Genomic DNA, 19,713 nt, shown 5'->3' on the forward strand with positions numbered 1-19,713 from the left:
GATATGAAAAGGTGCTGTGTGAGTAACTGCCATTCCCAATTGTGACTGCTGGGGTTTTGGCATAAGGATAATGGCAGGAAGTTTGTTACTAAGCATTTTAGTTACAGATATAGGATATTTTAATTCTGTTTTTGTGGGTATATTTAATGATACAAAATAACAGTGGAAATCTAAAAAACACAGGTTTGATTCTTACTATCTTGCACAAGATTGTTGCATTCAGTTCTGGAAAACAACTTAGCAGTGCTTTTTCCTAATTGATCTTAATGAAAAAGAAATCTGTGCTTGTTGATAAGGTGAATTTGATGATAATGATCCTTGTAGCCTAGCAGCTGTCCCAGAGTGTGGAAGCAGGATGCTTCAACATTTCTTTAGCGTTCTCTGTATGCTGGTGGCTGCTGAATTACTGCTGTTGGTCCACTCACTGAAAAGTCATCAGTGATACCAGCAGAATTTCTCTGCTTGTTAAGTTCAGATCTTGTTCCAAGATGTTTATCCTTAGTCTCTAAGGCATGATGGAATTTATGCTTATAGTGGTCCGTGATGGAAGGATCTAAATAGTATCACATTCTGTATGTTTGGTTGTTTATGTCTGTTTCTGCAAGAGTGGGTTTTTAGTATATTCAGCCTGAGGAACACTTTAGAAGGCAGAGTGTTTCACAGAAAGATGCTGAGGTACTTCAGTGCTGAGTGTGTTTGGCTAGCAGGTTACAGAAATTTCCTGTTGAAAGATTGTTTTTGATCACCAAATTCATAAAGTGAAAGTGAGGGAATAGACGTGGATCTAAGCAGAGGTGAGGTGCTGTGTTGCCCAGTTTGTGACTGATCTCACTTGTGTTAGTGGGAGGTCATGTCTGCCCATGGAGGGCTGCAGAAGCATCAGAAAGCTCAGGGAGTCAACATGGAGTGGTGCTGTACTTGTCCAGGTGGAATCTAATGTGGGTGGTGATGTTTTTTAACATTTTTACTTTGGGTTACGTGGTGTAAGCTGTCATGACTGGGCTGTTGTCAAATGAACTGCTCTGGTAATTAGGTTCCTGATGAACTACTAAAATTGAATGCTTGTTGACCATTTTCTCTATCTTTCATTCTCTTTGTTTTTAAACTATTCACTGAGTTTGAAAGTGCATCAAGCACCCTTATGTGGCACTGGATATAAAAGATGTATATTGATATCTTGTTTGTCTTGATCTGGTTGTTCTCTTTATTGGTGTAGGGTGGATAAAGGACTTTTGGAGCACTGATATGTATGTAGTTGTACCTGTTCTCTTGGAATTGTTACAGCTTGTGGTCCTTTCCTAGTGGTTACTAAATGCCATCTTCCCAACAATCCACTGCTTTTGGCTTTCTCTGAGCTTAGGAGAAGTTAAAAGAATTTTATATTGATTTCTGGACTATATAAAGTAGTATCTGAAAATCAGTAGGTTGGATTACAACTGCTTTGTGAAAATATTATTGCAGTAATCATTATAATATTACAAAATCATAGAATCATAGAATCACAAGGTTGGAAACAACCTATAAGATCATCTAGTCCAACTGTCTTCTCATTACCACTGCTACCACAAGCTACTAAATCACATCTCGCAGCTCCTCATCCAGACGCCTCTTAAACATTGCCAGGGACAGCGACTCCACCACCTACCTGGGCAGCCATTCCAGTGCCTGACCACTCTCTGAGAGAAAAAGTCTAACCTAAGCCTCCTCTGATACAACTTGCGGCCATTTCCCCGGGTCCTGTTTGTTGCCTGGGAGAAGGGGCCAAACCCCTCTTTACCCCAACCTCCCTTCAGGAACTTGTAGAGTGCAATGAGGTCTCCTCTGAGCCTCCTCTTCTCCAGACTGAACAATCCCAGCTCCCTCAGCTGCTCCTCATAAGACTTGTGCTCCAGACCCCTCACCAGTTTTGTTGCCCTTCTCTGGACACGCTCCAGGGCCTCAATGTCTTTCCTGTAGTGAGGGGCCCAAAACTGAACACAGTACTTGAGGTGTGGCCACACCAGCCCTGAGTAGAGGGGGATGATCACCTCCCTGCTCCTGCTGGCAACACTATTTCTAATGCAGGCCAGGATGCCGTTGGCCCTCTTGGCCACCTGGGCACACTGTTGGCTCATGTTCAGCCGAGCATCAGTCAGCACCCCCAGGTCCCTTTCCTCTTCACAATCATCCAGCCACTCGTCCCCAAGCCTACAACGCTGCATGGGGTTGTTGTGGCCAAAGTGTAGGACTCGACACTTTGGCCTTGTTGAACTTCATCCCATTCATCTCAGCCCAGTGATCCAGCTTATCTAGATCCCTCTGAAGGGCCTCCCTACCCTCAGGCAGATGAACACCACCTCCCAACTTGATGTCATCTGCAAACTTAATGAGGGTGCACTCAATCCCCTCATCTAGGTCATCAGTAAAGATATTAAACAAGATGGGCCCCAGTACCAACCCCTGGAGGACACCACTTGTAACGGGTCGCCAGCTGGACTTAACTCCATTAACCACTACCTGTTGGGCACGGCCCTCTAGCCAGTTCCTTATCCAAAGAAATGTGTACCTGTTCAGCCACTGCCAGCCAGTTTCCCCAGAAGAAGCCTCTGAGAGACCGTGTCAAAGGCTTTGCTGAAGTCTAGGTAGACTACATCAACAGCCCTTCCCTCATCTACCATACTGGTCACCCAGTCATAGGAGGAGATGAGGTTGGTCAGGCACGACTCGCCTTTCATGAACCTGGCTGGGCCTGATCCCCTGGACACCACGCGCATGCTGTGCGATCTCACCCGAGATGATTTGCTCAATTACTTTCCTCGGTATCGGGGTCAGGCTGACAGGCCTATAGTCCCCCGGATCCTCCTTACGGCCCTTCTTGAAGATGGGAGTCACATCAGCAAGCCTCCAATCCTCTGGGAGCTCTCCAGCTCGGCATTCACCCCTGCCAGCTCCCTCAGCACCTGAGTGTAGCCCATCCAGTCCCATGGACTTGTGGCTGTCCAGATGGAGGAGAAGCTCTCTGACTGTCTCCACCTGAATCACCAGGAGTATATTCTGAGTGGGGTCCCAGACTTCCAGATCAGGGCATAAAATGCCCAGCGGATAACTGGTCTGGCTATTAAAGGCAGATGTAAGATATTGTCCAAAGGATTTGGATTTGATCTGTGAAAGATAGTTAGCTGAGTTGTTGTTTCCTTATTTATATAAATGATTGGGTGCAGCCCAGTGCACAGGGGAAATAGTACATTTCGAGTGCCTGTGTTGCAATCTGCTGACAGTGCATGTCTCAAACTCTTGCAATAGAGGCAGGTAAGATACTGGTGATCTCTTTGAAACTTGTGGCCAAGTTTACTGCTGTGACTTTCTTCCTTTTAGAGGAAGCTCATGCTGTGGGGGAGGCTCTCATTGCAGATAAGACAAGTCTTTGCTGAAGCTCTGCTTAGATTTGAGAATTTACTCAGACAGCAAAGATTGTATGTAGTTAAACCAGAGCATATGATGAACATCTCTACTGTTTAAGAGTGGCTGTACTGTCAAACTTGAGGGATTATATACTGGAACTACCTGCACAGAGGAAGACATGGATCAGTAAAGCACTGATAAGGAGTTCAAGGTTAAAGCTGTTATAACCAACTCATAGACTTTAAGATATTAGAATGTGCTTTAACACCGAACACTTTACAGGATTTCTAATGTTTTTCATTTTCAGTTTTGGGAGAGAGGTATAGTTAACTTCTGTCATAAAGAGCTAATGGGTTTATAAGACACAAATGGATATTGTTTTATATTTGCCATATATTGTGATACTAGCACAGGCTTCTTAGGATAATGGTACTGAGCATGTGGTACATTGGGATTTTAAACGGAGTTCTAATTTAGCCCATCAAACTCCACCCCTTCCTTCAGGCCTGGAAAGAGAACAGCTAGAACATCTGTAGAATGTTTCTGATACCCGATACAGAATTCTTTTAGATTAGAAAATCCCTGTAATTAAGTATGGTTTGACTATGAGAAGTTGGAAATTTGTACCTTAACATCTGTTCCATTTGTGCAGAATACTATGCAAATCAAATTTTCTTCTCCAAATACGTCTTCCTGAAAGCTCCATCTGGAGAAAACAATTTCCTTGCTGCATCTGTCTTTTTCACACCCTTCTCTGTGCAACTCTGTCACCTGCAGCTCCCTCCAGTTAATTTTTGGACATCCCTTTCTCTAGTCATGTCTTTACTTCCACTAGGTTCACTTTGCCAATGTTACAACCCTACTAAAGAGAAACTTGATCTCAATTGGTAATTTACAATTTCACATGATTAATTGCAGGATACTGTGTTCACCTCTGTTTTGAGATCACTGTTACGATTTATGGCATGTGCAGCAAATGGCTACATGCCATTTGCCTTTGATCAGTGATCTTTAAACGCAGCATGCACATCTCTAGTGCAAGCAAGGTATTTGTAACATGGGTAACAAGGAAATAATCCATCTAGTTGCCCCTCTCTTAAAGGGCAGCAGTTTCTTTAGCTAATTAGGCTCTCCCATCTACATCTGTGGCAGTTTGCTGACCTAGCATGAGCTGGCAGTAGTGCTGAAGGTACTCCACTCCCCCTTCTCTTACAGGGGTTTGGTTTAATCAGAAGCAGGGAGTCCCTGATGATGCAAGAGAGAGACAAGGGAGGTGAAACTCAACAGGTGAATCTGTTGCACCTTCCATGTTACCAGTAGTTGCGCACAATATTTTAAGTCTGGCATACTTTGTAAGTTTGTCTGTAATGAGAAATTGTTCTGGACTGTCTACCAAAGCTAGGACTGGAGGTTCCAAAATCCTTCATACTTAAGGTTAAGAACAGTTTCTGTGGGGAAGGCCCCATTGGGAGATGGGAGGAGGGAGAAGACAAGCTGGGTGGGGGAGAACTTGGCAGTTGAATCTGTGATAATGCTAGTGGTCTGGGACTATATAAACAAAACCTTCTTTTGTTGTTTTCCTTCTTGCAGATGACTTGTTTAAGGTTCACAAACTTAAGCCAAATCTGAAGTGGAGACAGGCTTTTGACAACTACTTAAAAACTATGCCTCCTTACTACATACTGGTATGTTCCTTTTCTCATTTTGTGCTCCTGGGTATAATAATGGCTTATGTGACCAGAATCCTGTGCACCATACCTCTTCCTAGTAAATTTTGTTGACGTAATTACAGTGAAATTTTAGGTATTAAGCATTTTGTTTTGCAGAGGTATGTAGATCAGGTCAAACATTTTTAAAATAAATACATTTCTTGTAATATTGAGTATCAGTAACAATATCAATATAATTGAATGCATTTTCAGATCACTGTATACTAAATGAGCTTTGATCTAATATACTTTAGATTGTAACCAAATTTGGCATTATTTTTCTAACTTGGTAAGGAAAGTGCAGATTTGTTTGTTCTTTAATGTAACTGCTAGATCTTCAAAAGCTGATACTAAGATACTGGCTGGGCCAGATAAAGGGTGGTGGGAGGAACCATGTCACCTTTTATACGTAGCTTGGACAATGCACCTCAATATGGACTTGCATCATCCCGGCTATTCTGGTACTGAGCCTCTGTGGAAATCACACCATGCCGTGTGGTGTCTTGGTAATGTGGCATAATGTCCATTGCAAGCTAGTTAGACTACCAAACTCATGTCACCTGTTATCTGAATAGACTTGAATTTTAGTTGCCAAAAGTGGAAAAGCTAGAGCACTAATCCATGTGCCTTAGCTTCCTGTAATTGATCTTATACAATTTTTTTTTAAAGACTTACTCTCTTACTATTGTGTATTTTGTTTTCCTTATAGCCATTAAAGAAAGCCCTAAGGATGATGGGAGCTCCAAATCTGATATCAGATAATTTAGATTGTGGACTTAGTTACAGTGTTATCTCTTACCTTAAAAAACTCAGCCAACAGGTAGTATTGATAAAACCTTTGCAATTAGAAGTGCGTTGATTATTTAGTTTGTGGTAATCTTATTATAACACAGTTAATCCCTGTGGGAGTTCATATGGGTGTTCAGCATACACTGTATTACAATCGAGGATCGGGTGAGCGTTTCCACCACAGATACGGATGAACTCAGAGTGACTCTGTAGCCAGTGACTGTGCCTTCTGTAAGTGGTGGAGGGGAGTGAGGAGACCTCCTCAGCTGCATTTTAAGTGTCTGCTAGACCTTTGCATTCCAAAGATTTTCACTAATTGGATTTATGACTGCTCTTGCATTATTCATCAGAGCTGAAGTCAGAGGCTTGCTCTCAGTTTCACGTTGATTCCATGGATGCCTTAGCAGTGTGTACATTCCAAACAGTGTACATTCCCGTCCATGGCGAGTAAGATCATAATTAACATTTTATATCTGAGCTTCCTGTTTCCTTCGGGTCAGATCCATTATGTGTGTTGTGTGATGACAAATAGTCTTATGGATCTTTCTCTTTTTGTCAGTAATGCCCTTTTGGGTGTAACTGTCTGAAAGCCACGCCTCCTTAGCACGAGTGGTTCTTGCAATACTAGTTTAATATCTAGAATTCAGTTGCACAGCAGTGCAACCCTTAGAAATCACAAAGAAACGATCCTCCGCCTTAAAGAATGCACAGAATATGTTCCAAAGGCCTATGAATGACCGAGCATCTATTAGGCATAAAATGTGTTATTTTGCTAATGTAATGACACACAAATTCTATTATTAGTCTGCAATATGGAGTAGGAATGGTTTGAAATGACTACTGTGGTTTTCACAGACATTGTCATGACATGAAACAGTTTAAATGTGTTGCATGCATTGTAGGCTCCTATATAGGGCCAAGCAATTCCTGAACTCTGATGTGTTTCATCTGTCCTTAAAATTCAGAGTTTCACATAAACAGTGAAACAAATCCTGTACAGGATGAGATCTGGGGGAAGTGGGTTGAGATCACCATGCTTAATACAGTACAATCATCTGTAGCTGTAATAAGAAAACTTTGTTGTTTGGAGAAGTTACATGTTTTCAGAAACTTAACATGAAGCAAATACCTGTAGGTTCAACTACTGTTCTCCCTTATCTTGATGCAAGCCTAGTAAAACCTCAGTTATTAGGTTGTATCAAAATGAAATCTGAAATACTGTTTTAAACAGAACTTTACATTAACCTGAGGCATTCCACCTCCAGATAGTTTTTTGTTTTTCCCTTTTAAAAGTGATTTTTCAGGAGCACAGAAAGAAAGTCACAGACTTGCAGCAAAATCAGGGACATTCAAAACCACCTACTGGCATGTAAATTTAGATAAACTGGCTAAATATTTTTTTTTCTCTATGCTAGTGCAGTTTATTCTAAACCAGATCTAATATATGTCCTGTAAATCCCTGGGTGTAGGTAGTTCTCCCATTTGTTGAGTGGTTGGGAACCAAATTGTAGTTTTATTCTGTTAATGTTTTATACTGAAAGTCTGCAATGCTTGCTCATTCTTTAACTCGTGATGTGATTCCATTTTAGACAAAAATAGAGTCGGAACGGATAATAGGTTCAGTGGGTAAGAAAGTTCCACAAGAAATTGGAATAAAAGTGAAAAATCATTCCAGTGGCCTCTCCTTGGTACACAGTAGGGATTTTAAGCAACTGCTTCAAGGTATCACTGGGGAATCTCCACTGAGACTGGCGGAAATGAATGTTAAAGAATTTGCTGGCTTCCACATAGGACTCTTAAACAAGGTAAACAGCACGGTGGTCTGAATGATTAAGCAGTTGCTTTGTTTTAAATGAGTAATTTTTATGGACTTAAAATAGGAGAAGGAATTAAGTACTTCTGCTACTTTTGCTGAATTTTGAAAAATGCATCATTGACTAGAGTAAATGCAATTTTTTGCCTGTGCTTTTGGGACATAATTTCGAATATCCCAGTCTTAAGCAAAAATTACTGTATTGGAAGTGACAGTCTCTGCAGAAGGCAGCTAGTGTTGTCAGTCCAGAAATAAATGCTATTAGTTTTGCTAAAACTGAAAGCACCGTTGAAAAAAATTGAGTCTGCAGTATCTGATGATGAAGATCTGAAGTTGCTTTAGAATAATTTATTTTTAGTAGTTGATGTTATTTACAGTTCATAGAGAAATTCCTCTGCGCATGAGTACTGATGGGTTAACTGAAGGTTATTTGTTTTATTATAAAACTAGGATTTGAAGCCACAGGCATTCAGGAATGCATATGATATTCCTCGGCGCAGTCTTCTAGATCAGCTAACTAGGATGAGAACCAATCTTCTGAAAACACACAGGCACATCGTGGGGCAGGATGAAGGTATGCTGCCACTGTTACTCATTAACAGTTTGGAAGAGAGCACAACTATTTAATTGACTGAAGTAGAATTTTCTGTCCTGCATGTGGGGAGGAAGTGGACCTTGCATCTCTTATTGAGTCAATCATTATCTTTTTCTAGACTCTGAAAGGGAAGGAATGGAACATTTGCCTTCTGGCAGGAAATAGGTTGTGCTTGCTTTGAGTTTTAAAAAGAAATGTTGTGGAAGAGGTTTCCCATGCAATAAATTGCAGTAAACCTGTTTTTATATAAAGAGGGAAACATATTTCACTTTACCCTTTAAGTGCTGGTAGTCTAAATTTGCAGTTGTTACAATAGAGATTGAACTTGCTTATTTTTCATGCTTTTGCCAGTTAACTCTTACAAACCTTATTTTTGAAATTGTAGTCTTCTACTTTTCTACTTGTTACATATTGACACTCGCACTTGAGTGTCAATGAGGCTTTTAGTGCCTTAGTTGTAAGGTCGACTACATTAAGATGTCTTGTTGTGCTGCAGACTGCCTTCACAGTGTTCCTGTTGCTCAAATGGGAAATTACCAGGAATACTTGAAAATGATGCCTTCACCCCTTCGAGAGATTGATCCAGATCAACCAAAAAGGCTTCATACATTTGGCAATCCATTCAAACAGGATAAGAAGGTGGGATGAATCTCGTTATCTGCTGTATTGTTATTTGAAAGCCACGTGCATTGTTGCAGAGGGAATTAATCTAGGAATTGATAAAGCAGTATATGTGTTTTCTTACTTGTTTTATATACATATATATGTATATATTTTTTTCTTCAGGGTATGATGATAGATGAAGCAGACGAATTTGTTGCTGGGCCTCAGAATAAGATTAAGCGTCCTGGAGAGCCAAATACTCCAGCATCTCTAAAGAGAAGGCGTAGCATGTCACCACTGTTGAGAAGGCCCCAGTCACCACCAGTTGTAACAAATCATGTTGGTGGGAAAGGGCCGCCATGTGCTTCTGGATCCCCAGCACATATGAACCTCAAAGGTGTACCAACAAATAAAGGTATATTGAGTTGTAGCACAAATCTGAAGTGGAAAGTCTATGCAAAATATATTTAAAAAAAAGAAAAAAGTCTCTGTGATTTCTAGGCTAAATCATTGGCTAATTTTAATGTTGATTAGGATAGGATTTCTTTTGTTGTAGCTAAGCATGCTACTCTTGGAGTTAATGAAGTCCTGAATGAACAATAATTTGATGAAATATTTTTAAAAAGTTATGAAACCTTTCACCAAGGTGTTTTGGAGTTAGAAAACATTTCATTTTAGGTTTTAGTTCTCATTTGTGTATTCTGCAATGGGGAAAGGAGAGGTCAGGGAAAGAAAGTAAAAACAAATACAGTTATGTTTGCATACCTATTGCAGCAGAGTCAAGAGAATACTCTTAGTTGCTGAACTAGGGGAGGGAATACTTGAACTTCTTTACTGCCAGAGTGATGGAGCACTGGAACAGGCTGCCCTGGGAGGTCGTGGAGTCTCCTTCTCTGGAGATATTCAAGACCTGTCTGGTCGCTGACCTGTGCCACCTGCTGTAGCTGTGTCAGCTGTGGGGGTTGGAGTCTGTGATCTCCAGAGGTCCCTTCCATCCCCTACAGTTCCGTGATTCTATGATTTTTAGTTTACTAAGAAGTTGTAGCACTACAATAGGAATTCAGAAAATGATGACTTTGTGACAATTACATCAGATGGTAGCTATCCTAAGGGATATTTTCATTTGATTGCTTTGATTGTTGGATAAAACTTCTGAAGAGAATTACTCAGCACTAGCTGATCACTACACAGTACTTTAAACAAGAAGGGATGCAGAGTAACTTCTTTTTTGCTTTTGATACTGAATTATTTAATAATAATATGCATCTTTTCACTTTGTAGACACCACTAACAATATTGTCCAAGATGGTAATGGAGAGAAGAAAGCAGAAAATTGTCAATTGCTGGAAAAACAAATTGATGGCATATCTGTACAAATGGCTCCTTCTGTTCCAGCTGCTATGGGAGATGATGAAATGTTACCCAATGACTTGGACTCTCTACCTGATGAGTTCAATTGTTTAAGTGAAGATGGCTTGGATCACAAACCGGGCACCAATGCACTTGTTCAAGGGCCTCTAAATTACGGTGTGGCTGGAGATGACCAAAAACGAGTGATGGAAGCAGCTTCAGAATCTGTGCCAAATTCCTTTAAAATAACACCTATGATGTTGGAGGGAAACAATGCTGATATCAAAATTAAAGTGATGAAAGAGGTTCGCAAACCTGGAAGAAGTAAGTTCTTTGTTATATAATATATGATGTTATATAATGTAATATATAGTGTATATATATGTAATATACTAAAAATGGGCTAGGGGTAGAGAAGACTTCTTTTATGACAGAAGCTATTTTGAAAATACGTAGAACTTTAGATTTCAGATTGTTTCTGGTAACTTGTATATGAGCAGAAGAGGAACGGGAAAGGAGGAAGGTCCTTAAATGGGAGGGCAGGTGAGTTGACAGCAGTGTGTGTGAAGATGAGTGCCAAGTGACCTTGCTTTCCCTTTAAGTTAGATTAACTGTTGTGAGAGGTATCTTATGAGGCAACTTTCACAGGTTTTATTTTTGTAAGTGTTACCAATGATGTTATGTGACTTGATATTTCAGTAGTGGAAGGCTAACAGACAGCATGCCTGTCTTAGACTTTCCCTTATATTGCAGTACTCCGTGTCTGTGTGTGTGTGTCTGTGTGTGTGTGTACCCTGTGTACTTTGTTCTGTGTTTGCCAGAACTTGTGATTGAGGGCAAAGACATATGTAGCTATGAGGGCTGGTACATCTTGAAATGTGATTGATGGAAAGGGAATATTGCAGTTAACAGCACAATAATATTTTATTATTTTGAGAAAGAGTGTAATTAACGATGGAATGCTGTTGTAAACCCATAAGAACTGAAGACTAAAATTCATTTGTTCTCTATTGTCTTGTAATGTTTAATAATTCCCCAAAATCTAAATTGTTGTCAGAAAAAGTAACTTGGCATCTTGGCTTTTGTTATGTATAGAGTAACTCTAGCCAGTATGTATGCTGTAGGACTTACCATAGCCATAATCTTTCAATTCTTCTTAAACTGTGGATGTTCTCAATGTAGTCTATATCCAAGTGAGTTATTTCTACAATTTAAACCACTAAGCATTTTTCTAATACGTTGTCAAGAGCTGGTAATCAGACTATTCTTAACTCTTTTTCTGATCTTCTGTTTCTTTCCCAAAGCTTAGCATTTCACTGAGACATATAATCATTGTGGCAGATTAGTACTTGTAGCATGCCTTGTTGCAGTGTTCAGGGAGGCATGAAAGAGGGGATGCCTCTTTGCTCATATCATCTGCTAGTGCTGGCACTACATCCACAGTGATCTTCTCTACTGGTCAGACCTAGCCTGCATTTTTCCAAGGGCTGATGTTTCTAGCTGTTGCTCTCTTAAGAGAACCTAATTCTTCAGTGACACATTTGGATACCAGATCATCAGTATTGCTTCAGATTATTGATATCGCCTGCTTTCTTGTGCACAAAGCTAATGCTGGATATTTTTTTTTGTCTAGCATGTATGCTGAAGTGTGAAACTCTGGGCTTTGTTTGTTGTTTCCTTTGACTGTTGAGAGTTATTGAACTTGCATTTGAAAGATGTATTTCTAAACTAATTGAACTTTTTTTCTTTTTTCTTTTTTTTTTTTTAGATTATGAAAAAATCTTCTCTCTTCTTGAGGAGGTACAAGGACCTATGGAAATTCAGAAGTATTTCATTGAATTTGCTATCAAGGAAGCTGCAAGGTTTGTATGGATAAAAATGACTCGGTCATAAATTGTTACTTTTGATTATGTTAATAAAATATAAAAATTTCCAGTACTGCTACTTTGTTTTTCTATTTTGACGTATTTCAATTAGTACAGTTGTTCTAGCTGTCAGTCTGCCCTTACATTTCCTGGAGTAAATGGCCAGTAGTTGAAGAAAATGTAGAAGAGCAAGATGGTGGTTATGGAAGGAAAACCCAAAATTTGTCTGAGTTGGGAACTGTGGCTGTATTAAATTACTTTTGCTATTCCAATCCTCAAATAAAGGAAGCTCTTCCATGCTGGTAACAGAGGCTCTGGTAGTAGTATTTGTCATAGCTAAATAATACTGAGTTGTCAAACTGTTATTTTTTGGGAAATAAATAATAAATAACTTTCTTTCTCTTCCTTAGGTTTAAAAAACGTGTCTTAATACAACACTTAGAGAGAATACTAGAGGAACTAGAGTTCAACAGCCTACCCAACAGAGTTAATCATGTCAACAGCAGATAATAGTTTACCAGCCAGAGGAATACGGACCAGGAATGAGTTTGCTGTGCCGCAGAAGAGTGGAAGAGAATGCAGCTGTTGCCGTCACCATCTTGGCAGTCAACTGATTTTACTGTCAGAGTCTGAGAAGAAGCAGTGGAGCTTTAACTTTACAAACCTCTATCGGCAGGAGCTGGGCTATAACCTTAAGGATTTGCTATGAAAGGTGTGGCTTTTTTCCTGTGGAGGGTGCTATTTGCTCGACAGGCTGAAGAAAATAACCATTGCTGCCCCTCCTGCAGGTGATGAGAATTTACTCATTTGAACACTGTCATTAGACATTTTACGTGCTATAGGCAGCAGGTTGCACTAAATGGGGCACTGTCAAATGCACACACTGTCTGCATCGTGGAGAGAGATCCCATGTGTTCCCCAAAAAAAAAACCCTCCCAGAAACACCTGCACTGGTAATATTGCATGTTGCCACCACAGAGACAAGGGTCTTGTTCCTGAGAACTACTAGCCATGCCTTTAAACTTGAGATTCAGTGTAGATTGAGAGTAAAGAAACTGCTATTGTGTTAATGAAAGCTAAAGACAGCCCTGTGACTGTTACCACCTGATGGTCACTAAACAATCTACCTCAGACTCTCTTCTGTTTTGTCTGCAGACATTATGAAAGTGCACCTGAGGCTTCCCAGGTCCCCGACTTCAGTTCTCTTTCATCCTGTGAGGAGGACGGAGATTCTTCAGGTGGCCTTGGCACACGCTGTGCTTTGGAAGCACTAAAAGGAAACGCTTTTAAAAACGTGTATTTTAATGTTCATACAAAAGAGATTATTTTGAACAGTATTGTTACCAGATCACTAATTTGATATTTTAACTGTATAAATTTTTTGGAACATAATGTATATATAAAATAAACCATTTTATTAATTTTTAAGAAGTGCTGATCTGAGGAGTCTCTAGCGGGCAGCATTGAGTTCCACCAATTGTCTGTCACCAACAGACTGCTGATATTTTTGTAATTCTGGTCTGCACGCCCTCAAACTCAGCTTATGGTAATAGCTGCAGAACATGTTTGTATTTATCTTCCTGAGGCACAGGCCCTGGAGTGCCTGCCCCATCAGTCAGTTCAGCTTGTGCAGGGTGCACATTTTTACTCGCTAAGTTCTGTCTTACCAAATCCTTGGTTACCTGAGTTGGTATCCTCTCCTCTATTCCTCTTTTGTCAAAAGGCAATTTTATATTCACAGAACATGCAAAGAAGACTGAAGCACCTGCATGTAATTCAATTCTTCCTTTTAACAGTACCAATAAGATGCCAGTAGTAGGTGGCTCTTCAGATAATTCTGTATTTTCAGTTGTTCACATATAAAAACGTCCTCTGATCCTTTAACAACTTTGTTTTAAAAGACAGGATGAAGTTGTGCTCATGTGAACGAGCTCTTTATGAAGTACTGCAAATATCCTAAGGATTCTACTTGACCAGCCAGCACAAGAGGCAGGGAAACTGAGAGAAGTTGGTGACTTGAACTTCTGTTCCTACTAGTGTTTTCAGTACTAGCCAGCCTGTGAGATGTATTTTCCTTGTTCTCTGAAGCAGCTGTGTCCCTCTGGAAGTGGTAGTTTGACTATTGGAATTACACCAGTGAAATTCAAAAAAGAAATAAATTCCAGCAGCAGCAACTCTCTGTTACAGTGTTATGTGGATGAAGTGATACAGGGAAAGAAGTTACTGTAAACTCTTAGCTGTTACTTGTCTGTACAGTTGAACATATTTTTAGAAGATACAGTAATGCCTCAGAGATAAGTGATACAAATTGGGATTCATCTCTTCAGAATCATTATGTGGAAGTTGTATGTCACCGCAATGGACCTCGCGTGCCTAATGTTGGATTCTTGAGATGGAATTTATTTACAGTAGGTCACATGTACTGCGTGTACGTGGTTTCAAAATGCATAGTTATGTGCATCAAATTGCTTGTGATTATGCTGTTTTTTAATACTAGGTGGTAAGAGGAGATGAGCTTCTTCTAGTTAATTTTCTTTACTGATTCCAGGAGAGCTACTTGATCACAGTGTGCCTGAGCAGAGGCTGAGTTTTTAGCTAGTGACCTTGTTTGTGTAGTATCTGAACATAATCTTTTGACGTGATACAGTTGGCTGCCAAATCAGTTACAGGGAGATGGTGACCTTGTTTGGGAACCTGTATATCAGAAAATGCACAGGAATAAAATGAATTTGGGTAAGAACGTCAGAGGAGAAGAAGCTTTACACTGAACTGAACATGAATCTTCATAAGAAAGAAGGAAGACATACCATCTTGAGATTGTTCAGTGAGAAGATGAAGAAAACTCTGTTTGAATGCACACAGTCCTACATCCCAAGAGGAGCACATAATGAACATTGTTTGCTTAGAAAGCCAGTGGATGTTCTCAGACTTGTGTTAAGGAGAATATTAACAGAATCCTTTGTAAAACAAACAACCTTGTTTGACGTGGGTGGCAAATGCATTGAAAAAATACAGCCATGGCTTTCGAATAGCATAATTCACTTTGATGTGCAACCAGGACACCCAGGAAGGGTTGTGCTGGTGTCAGACCTTCCTTCTTGTGCGTGGAGACCGTGACCCCTGCAGCTGTGTTACTGAGTGTGTCTGGTCAGCTTCTGAGCAGCAAGTGTTCCATGGGATCAGGAAACGGGCACAGGCTGGGAAGTGGAATTTGGAAAGCTGTATGTGCTTTGTTCATACTTGTGTTTGCTGAGCCCTTGTACGAGATTGAAATAATGCAGCACATCTAAAGTGAAATGTTAGGGAGAAAAAAAAACACAAGACTGTAGAGACTGTAGCTTGCTGTGTTTTCCATAAGGAGCATAAGGAGCATTGTTCAACTGTCTGAATTAACGGTGTATCTTCCTGCTAAAGGTGGAAAAATGTGGTGCTCTGGTGTCCAGATATCTGTATGTGTTCTACTTTTTCTATTTCTTGACCCTGATTGGGCATCCTCAGTGCTTACTGTCTTCATTCTGCTCTTACAAACATGAAGTTTTTCTCTTTCCTAAAGTGAGCCTGCAGCCTTATTGCTCTCAGGGCCACTTGCTGATGGCAGATGTCTTTTAGGTGCTTCTGTTCCCAGTTTGTGTGCTGTACATTTATGATGTGCAGGGATGTATTCTTCCCCAGGCCTAGCCAACACCAGAAAGTGGCTGTCATCTTCTGAAATAACAGCTGGAGAAGCTGTTGCTCAGCTATGCTTGGCTTTGCAGTGGTTAAGAGGTTTCGTATCTCCCTTTACAGGAAAAAGTAATTTTCCCATAACATTTTTGTTTTGTAGTTTTCTCTGGGTCCTGCCTCTGAGCTGGCTGGCTGTCTGAAATGGCAGTGATGTAGTGTATTGAATTTTGTTTCTTTAATATCTTCTAAGAAGCTTCTGATGGAAAAAATAAGAGTGAAAATGGATTGCCTAATGGAAACAAACCATAAACGTTTGTAAAGCTGAACTGGAGTGTTTCATAACAACCAGCATGGCAGTATCACACCTTTTGCAAATGGGCTCTGGAGCACTTGTCCTGAAGAATATGCAACCTAGTTAAGCTGAAAATGAGGCCAAAGACACCTCAAATCTGGCAAAAACAGCATTTGGCAGAGATCTGAAGGAAGGATGTTAGTCACTGGGTTTAAATGGAGCTACAACTTTCAGGTCTGCAAAAACAAGCTCTGAAGTCTGTCAAATGGAAAAGGAAGAAACGAGAAGGAGAATGCTTTGGGATTTAGCAAAGCTAGTGGCCTGCAGGAATTGTTGTCAATCCTGTGATCAGCTTTTTGACTGCCTTACTTACAGTGACATTTCAGGTGAGGAAGACTGAACCAAAACCACCGAATGTGTCTGATTTACTGGGCCTTTCCAGTCCAGCTGCAACTTAGCAAATTACTTCATCCCTGGAAGCAGTCTGCTGGCTTGGCTTTAGTATTGATGCTTTTCTTCTCTCCTGTGTTGATAATACTTGCAACTGCCTCTTGATGGTGGCTGACACAGCATGGAGTTCTGCAGGAGCCCTATTGTCCATCAGGGGATGCGAGTACAGGGTTTGATAGAGTTGGTGGGAAAGGCAGCTGCCTCTTGGATACTGTAAAAGTCAGTTTCGTTTCATTTGTTTTCTGCTTCAGAACTTTATTTAAGAGGCATGTGAGACTATTCTCAGGGCTGGAAGTGCAGATGTGGTGACTTCAGCAGCTGATTGTTGAGAGTTCAGAAAAACGGGGAAGAAATGCTGAGGAAGAAGTTAAACTGTTGGTACCACCTTGCGGTCAGCTCAGTGGAGGGTATTTTCAGATGTGGTGAAACAACATCACTGCGTATGGCTGCCTTGGACTGGCAGCCATGTGGGTTTTCGTGGAATGGAGACTGCTGATACCGTGTCAAGAAAAGGAGCCTTTAACGTGAACTGGAGAGCTGCTAAAGAAGCTGCCATCTGTGTTTTTGAACTTGGACCAAAGCTCACGTACGGTTTCTGGTTAAGCTGAGAAGAACAGCTTGGTCTGGGAAACAGCAGAATGGAAACCCCCAGTCAGGTTTTTTGCTGCAGAATTATTTGTTTTCTGAGAGCCGGGGGAAGTTTGATCTCTTTTATCATCTGCAGTGGGAGTTTCACAGCTATTTTTGATTCTAGGATCAGCTCCAGCTGCGGTGGAAGTAGCCAAATCCTTGGCATTTTTGCTGTCATCTCAGTCGCTGCCACTCCTCTAATGCAAACAGTCCTGTGTGATGTCCCTGAAAATACCGTGCACCTCTGCAAATTTCTGGGTACCTGTGCTGCCCTTGCCCTTGTGCTGAGCAGGACAAAGCTGTTGGCGAGGCATCTGTGTGCTGTGCCTGTTTGTAAAATGCTTGCAGGACAGCGAGGAGGAGGAGAGGCTTACAGAGTGTTTTTGTAGCCAAAAGGGCAGAGCTTTTTCTGCGCGGCCTGCCTGGTTTTCGTCATTTTCTCAGAGTGCGTGCTTATTTTAATTTTATATTTTATCTGCCAATATTTGATTTGTAGAATATATCAGAGAGACATTCCATCTTTTAGGAGCGACGCAGTCGGAAGGCTTTCCCTCTTGCTGCTGTGCAGAGGAGGCAGCAGGGCTGTGCTCAGGCCTGCAGGGAGGAACCGTGCCCTGCAGCCATCCCACCGATGGGCCGATGGATGGGCGCAGTGGTTGGGTGCACTGACAGTGACCACGTTGGGTGTTTGGCAGTGGGCAGCAGGAGCTTTTCCTGGGTTTGTGGAGAGGCAAATGCTATTTCTGGAAGCGGTGGTAGTGGTGTGAGCAGGTTCTGAGTGCACGACTTGTTTCACTTAGGAAATTGTTGGTGTAATTGAGCTCTGAGCACGGGACTTTGAAGGCTTTTTGTCAGTTTTTCTTGCTGTAGTGGTTCTTGGTAAGGGGTGCCTCAGGAATCAAGGCTGCTTTTGTAAGTTGGACAGAAATAACAATGAGCCTTACCCTCCAGGACTAAAAAGTGATAAAATTTTTGCTGATTGCAGACTATTATAATACAGCTGCTCGACAGTGGCATCCCAGCCATGGAAAAATAACATCAGTTCTTGAAGCTGTTTTCCAGTCTGTGCAGCGTATTACAATCCTTTGTGCACAGCTGGCACATTTAACTTTGATTGTGTTGTTTAAGTGGCTGATCTGAGAGCAGCTTGGATCCCAGTTGCTTGCAGAATTCAAAACTAAGATTGTTCTTGTTCATCTGTGGTTGGGTATTTTGGAAGAGAGACAAACTATCTCAAGTGCTTCTTGGGCTGCTAATTAGGGTTTCACGGCACTCTGAGAGCATCTTTAAAGAAGGATGGAGGGACTTACCCAAGGTCGTATAGCATGTCACTAGCAAAGATTATAAAATCCATGCCCTAATTTGGTCTTGTATGCTGAATTCTTTCCCTGGTGTTGGAAATCCCACCGTACAGCAGCATGCAGGCTGCTGAGCCTGTGCTGTCAGTGGGCTGAGTAGAGCCGGAGAGAAGGGGCTGGGACAGCAGGAGGGAGGAGGGCTGCAGGGATGTGGCCAAAGGCCATAGGCTGCTGTTTCCTCTTCAAACTCGAGTTCTGGTTTCTGACCTGAGCTGCTCCAGCACCTTGTCTTTCTCAGCTGTTATAAAAGCATGTTTTAAATTCCTCTGGCATCCCTGGGTTCAGTGCTCTCTCCTCTGCCAACAAGCAGCGGGCAGAGCGTAGAAGCCACAATCCAAAGCAGTCATTAGTGGGAGAGGAGATGGTGGGGACTGGCGAGCTGTAGAAAAGGCCGTTTGAAATACGTTGCATTCAGCAAATCCTTCTGCAGGAGTACGGGCAGAGAGCAGGAATACAAACTCAGTGCACTTGAAATGCTGCGGCAGCGCCATTCCCTCGCCCAGGGCTGGGTGTGGGCAGGGCGTGCAGGGGCTCAGTGCTGCCCTGGGCAGGGAGCTCACCTGATGCAGGTGAGGTGATGTGAGGGCAGGAGACTGCTCCTTCCTGGCAGCTGGCAGCGCGTTCCCCAGGGGGAAGGCGGTCTGTGGTGAGTCAAAGCCCGGGCTGAGAAAGGAAGCTGCTGCTGGGTAGGTTGGGTGCTGGCTTTTTCCATAAGTGAGTGCAACGCAGCCCCAAGGAGGCTCTGACTTCACAGGGCAACTGAAAGCTGCCCGGGTTCCAGCTGCAAAATGCTGTGTTCACACAGATGTAACCGGAGAGCACTTTCCTTCCTAGGACCTGCACTGCACTTCAGGACTTGGTGTGCTCACCACTTTGAGGCAGGACGGGGCTGAGTGAGCAAGGACATGGAGGGGACTGCTCATGTCACAATAGGAAGCCTGTAGGAGTTTGAAGATGCCGGTTAAAGCTATGCTCTGTCCATCCTTAGACATCTATGACCAGAGATGTCTGTCTGCCTGAGATAGGTGCAAACCTAAGCCGTGCCTGTCTTTGGGAGGCTGTGTGCTCGTTCCCATTGCTAGCCGGGTTGTGGTTTTGGGCTGATGGGCATCTGTGCCCTGCTGCTCCTCTGGAACCACATCTGCAGTGACTCACCTTGCTTCTTTCAGGGCTTCTGTCCTAACTTGTGTGTTGGCTGATCCCTGCTGAGTGTCC

At 41.9% G+C, this 19,713-nt stretch overlaps 1 protein-coding gene across 5 annotated transcripts in view; it reads left to right on the plus strand.

The window, feature by feature from the left end:
- Positions 1–13,536, plus strand: part of LOC100548859 (integrator complex subunit 6-like) — a 34,876-nt gene extending 21,340 nt beyond the window's left edge. For 2 of the 5 annotated variants that reach the window (XM_085230771.1, XM_085230769.1), the window contains 9 exons: positions 4,972–5,066; positions 5,800–5,910; positions 7,469–7,684; positions 8,143–8,266; positions 8,784–8,926; positions 9,074–9,305; positions 10,172–10,564; positions 12,009–12,102; positions 12,516–13,536. In XM_085230771.1, the coding sequence (XP_085086897.1) occupies positions 4,972–5,066; positions 5,800–5,910; positions 7,469–7,684; positions 8,143–8,266; positions 8,784–8,926; positions 9,074–9,305; positions 10,172–10,564; positions 12,009–12,102; positions 12,516–12,615 (1,508 nt within the window). In that variant the 3' untranslated portion in view covers positions 12,616–13,536. The remainder of the gene's footprint in view (positions 1–4,971; positions 5,067–5,799; positions 5,911–7,468; positions 7,685–8,142; positions 8,267–8,783; positions 8,927–9,073; positions 9,306–10,171; positions 10,565–12,008; positions 12,103–12,515) is intronic. The other 3 variants (XR_014885032.1, XR_014885033.1, XM_085230770.1) reach the window with 3 other exon arrangements.
- Positions 13,537–19,713: the final 6,177 nt, after the last annotated feature.

This window comes from Meleagris gallopavo, chromosome 9 (genome assembly GCF_905368555.1).
Source record: "Meleagris gallopavo chromosome 9, MGAL_WU_HG_1.1, whole genome shotgun sequence".
Classification (NCBI taxonomy): Eukaryota; Metazoa; Chordata; class Aves; order Galliformes; family Phasianidae; genus Meleagris; species Meleagris gallopavo.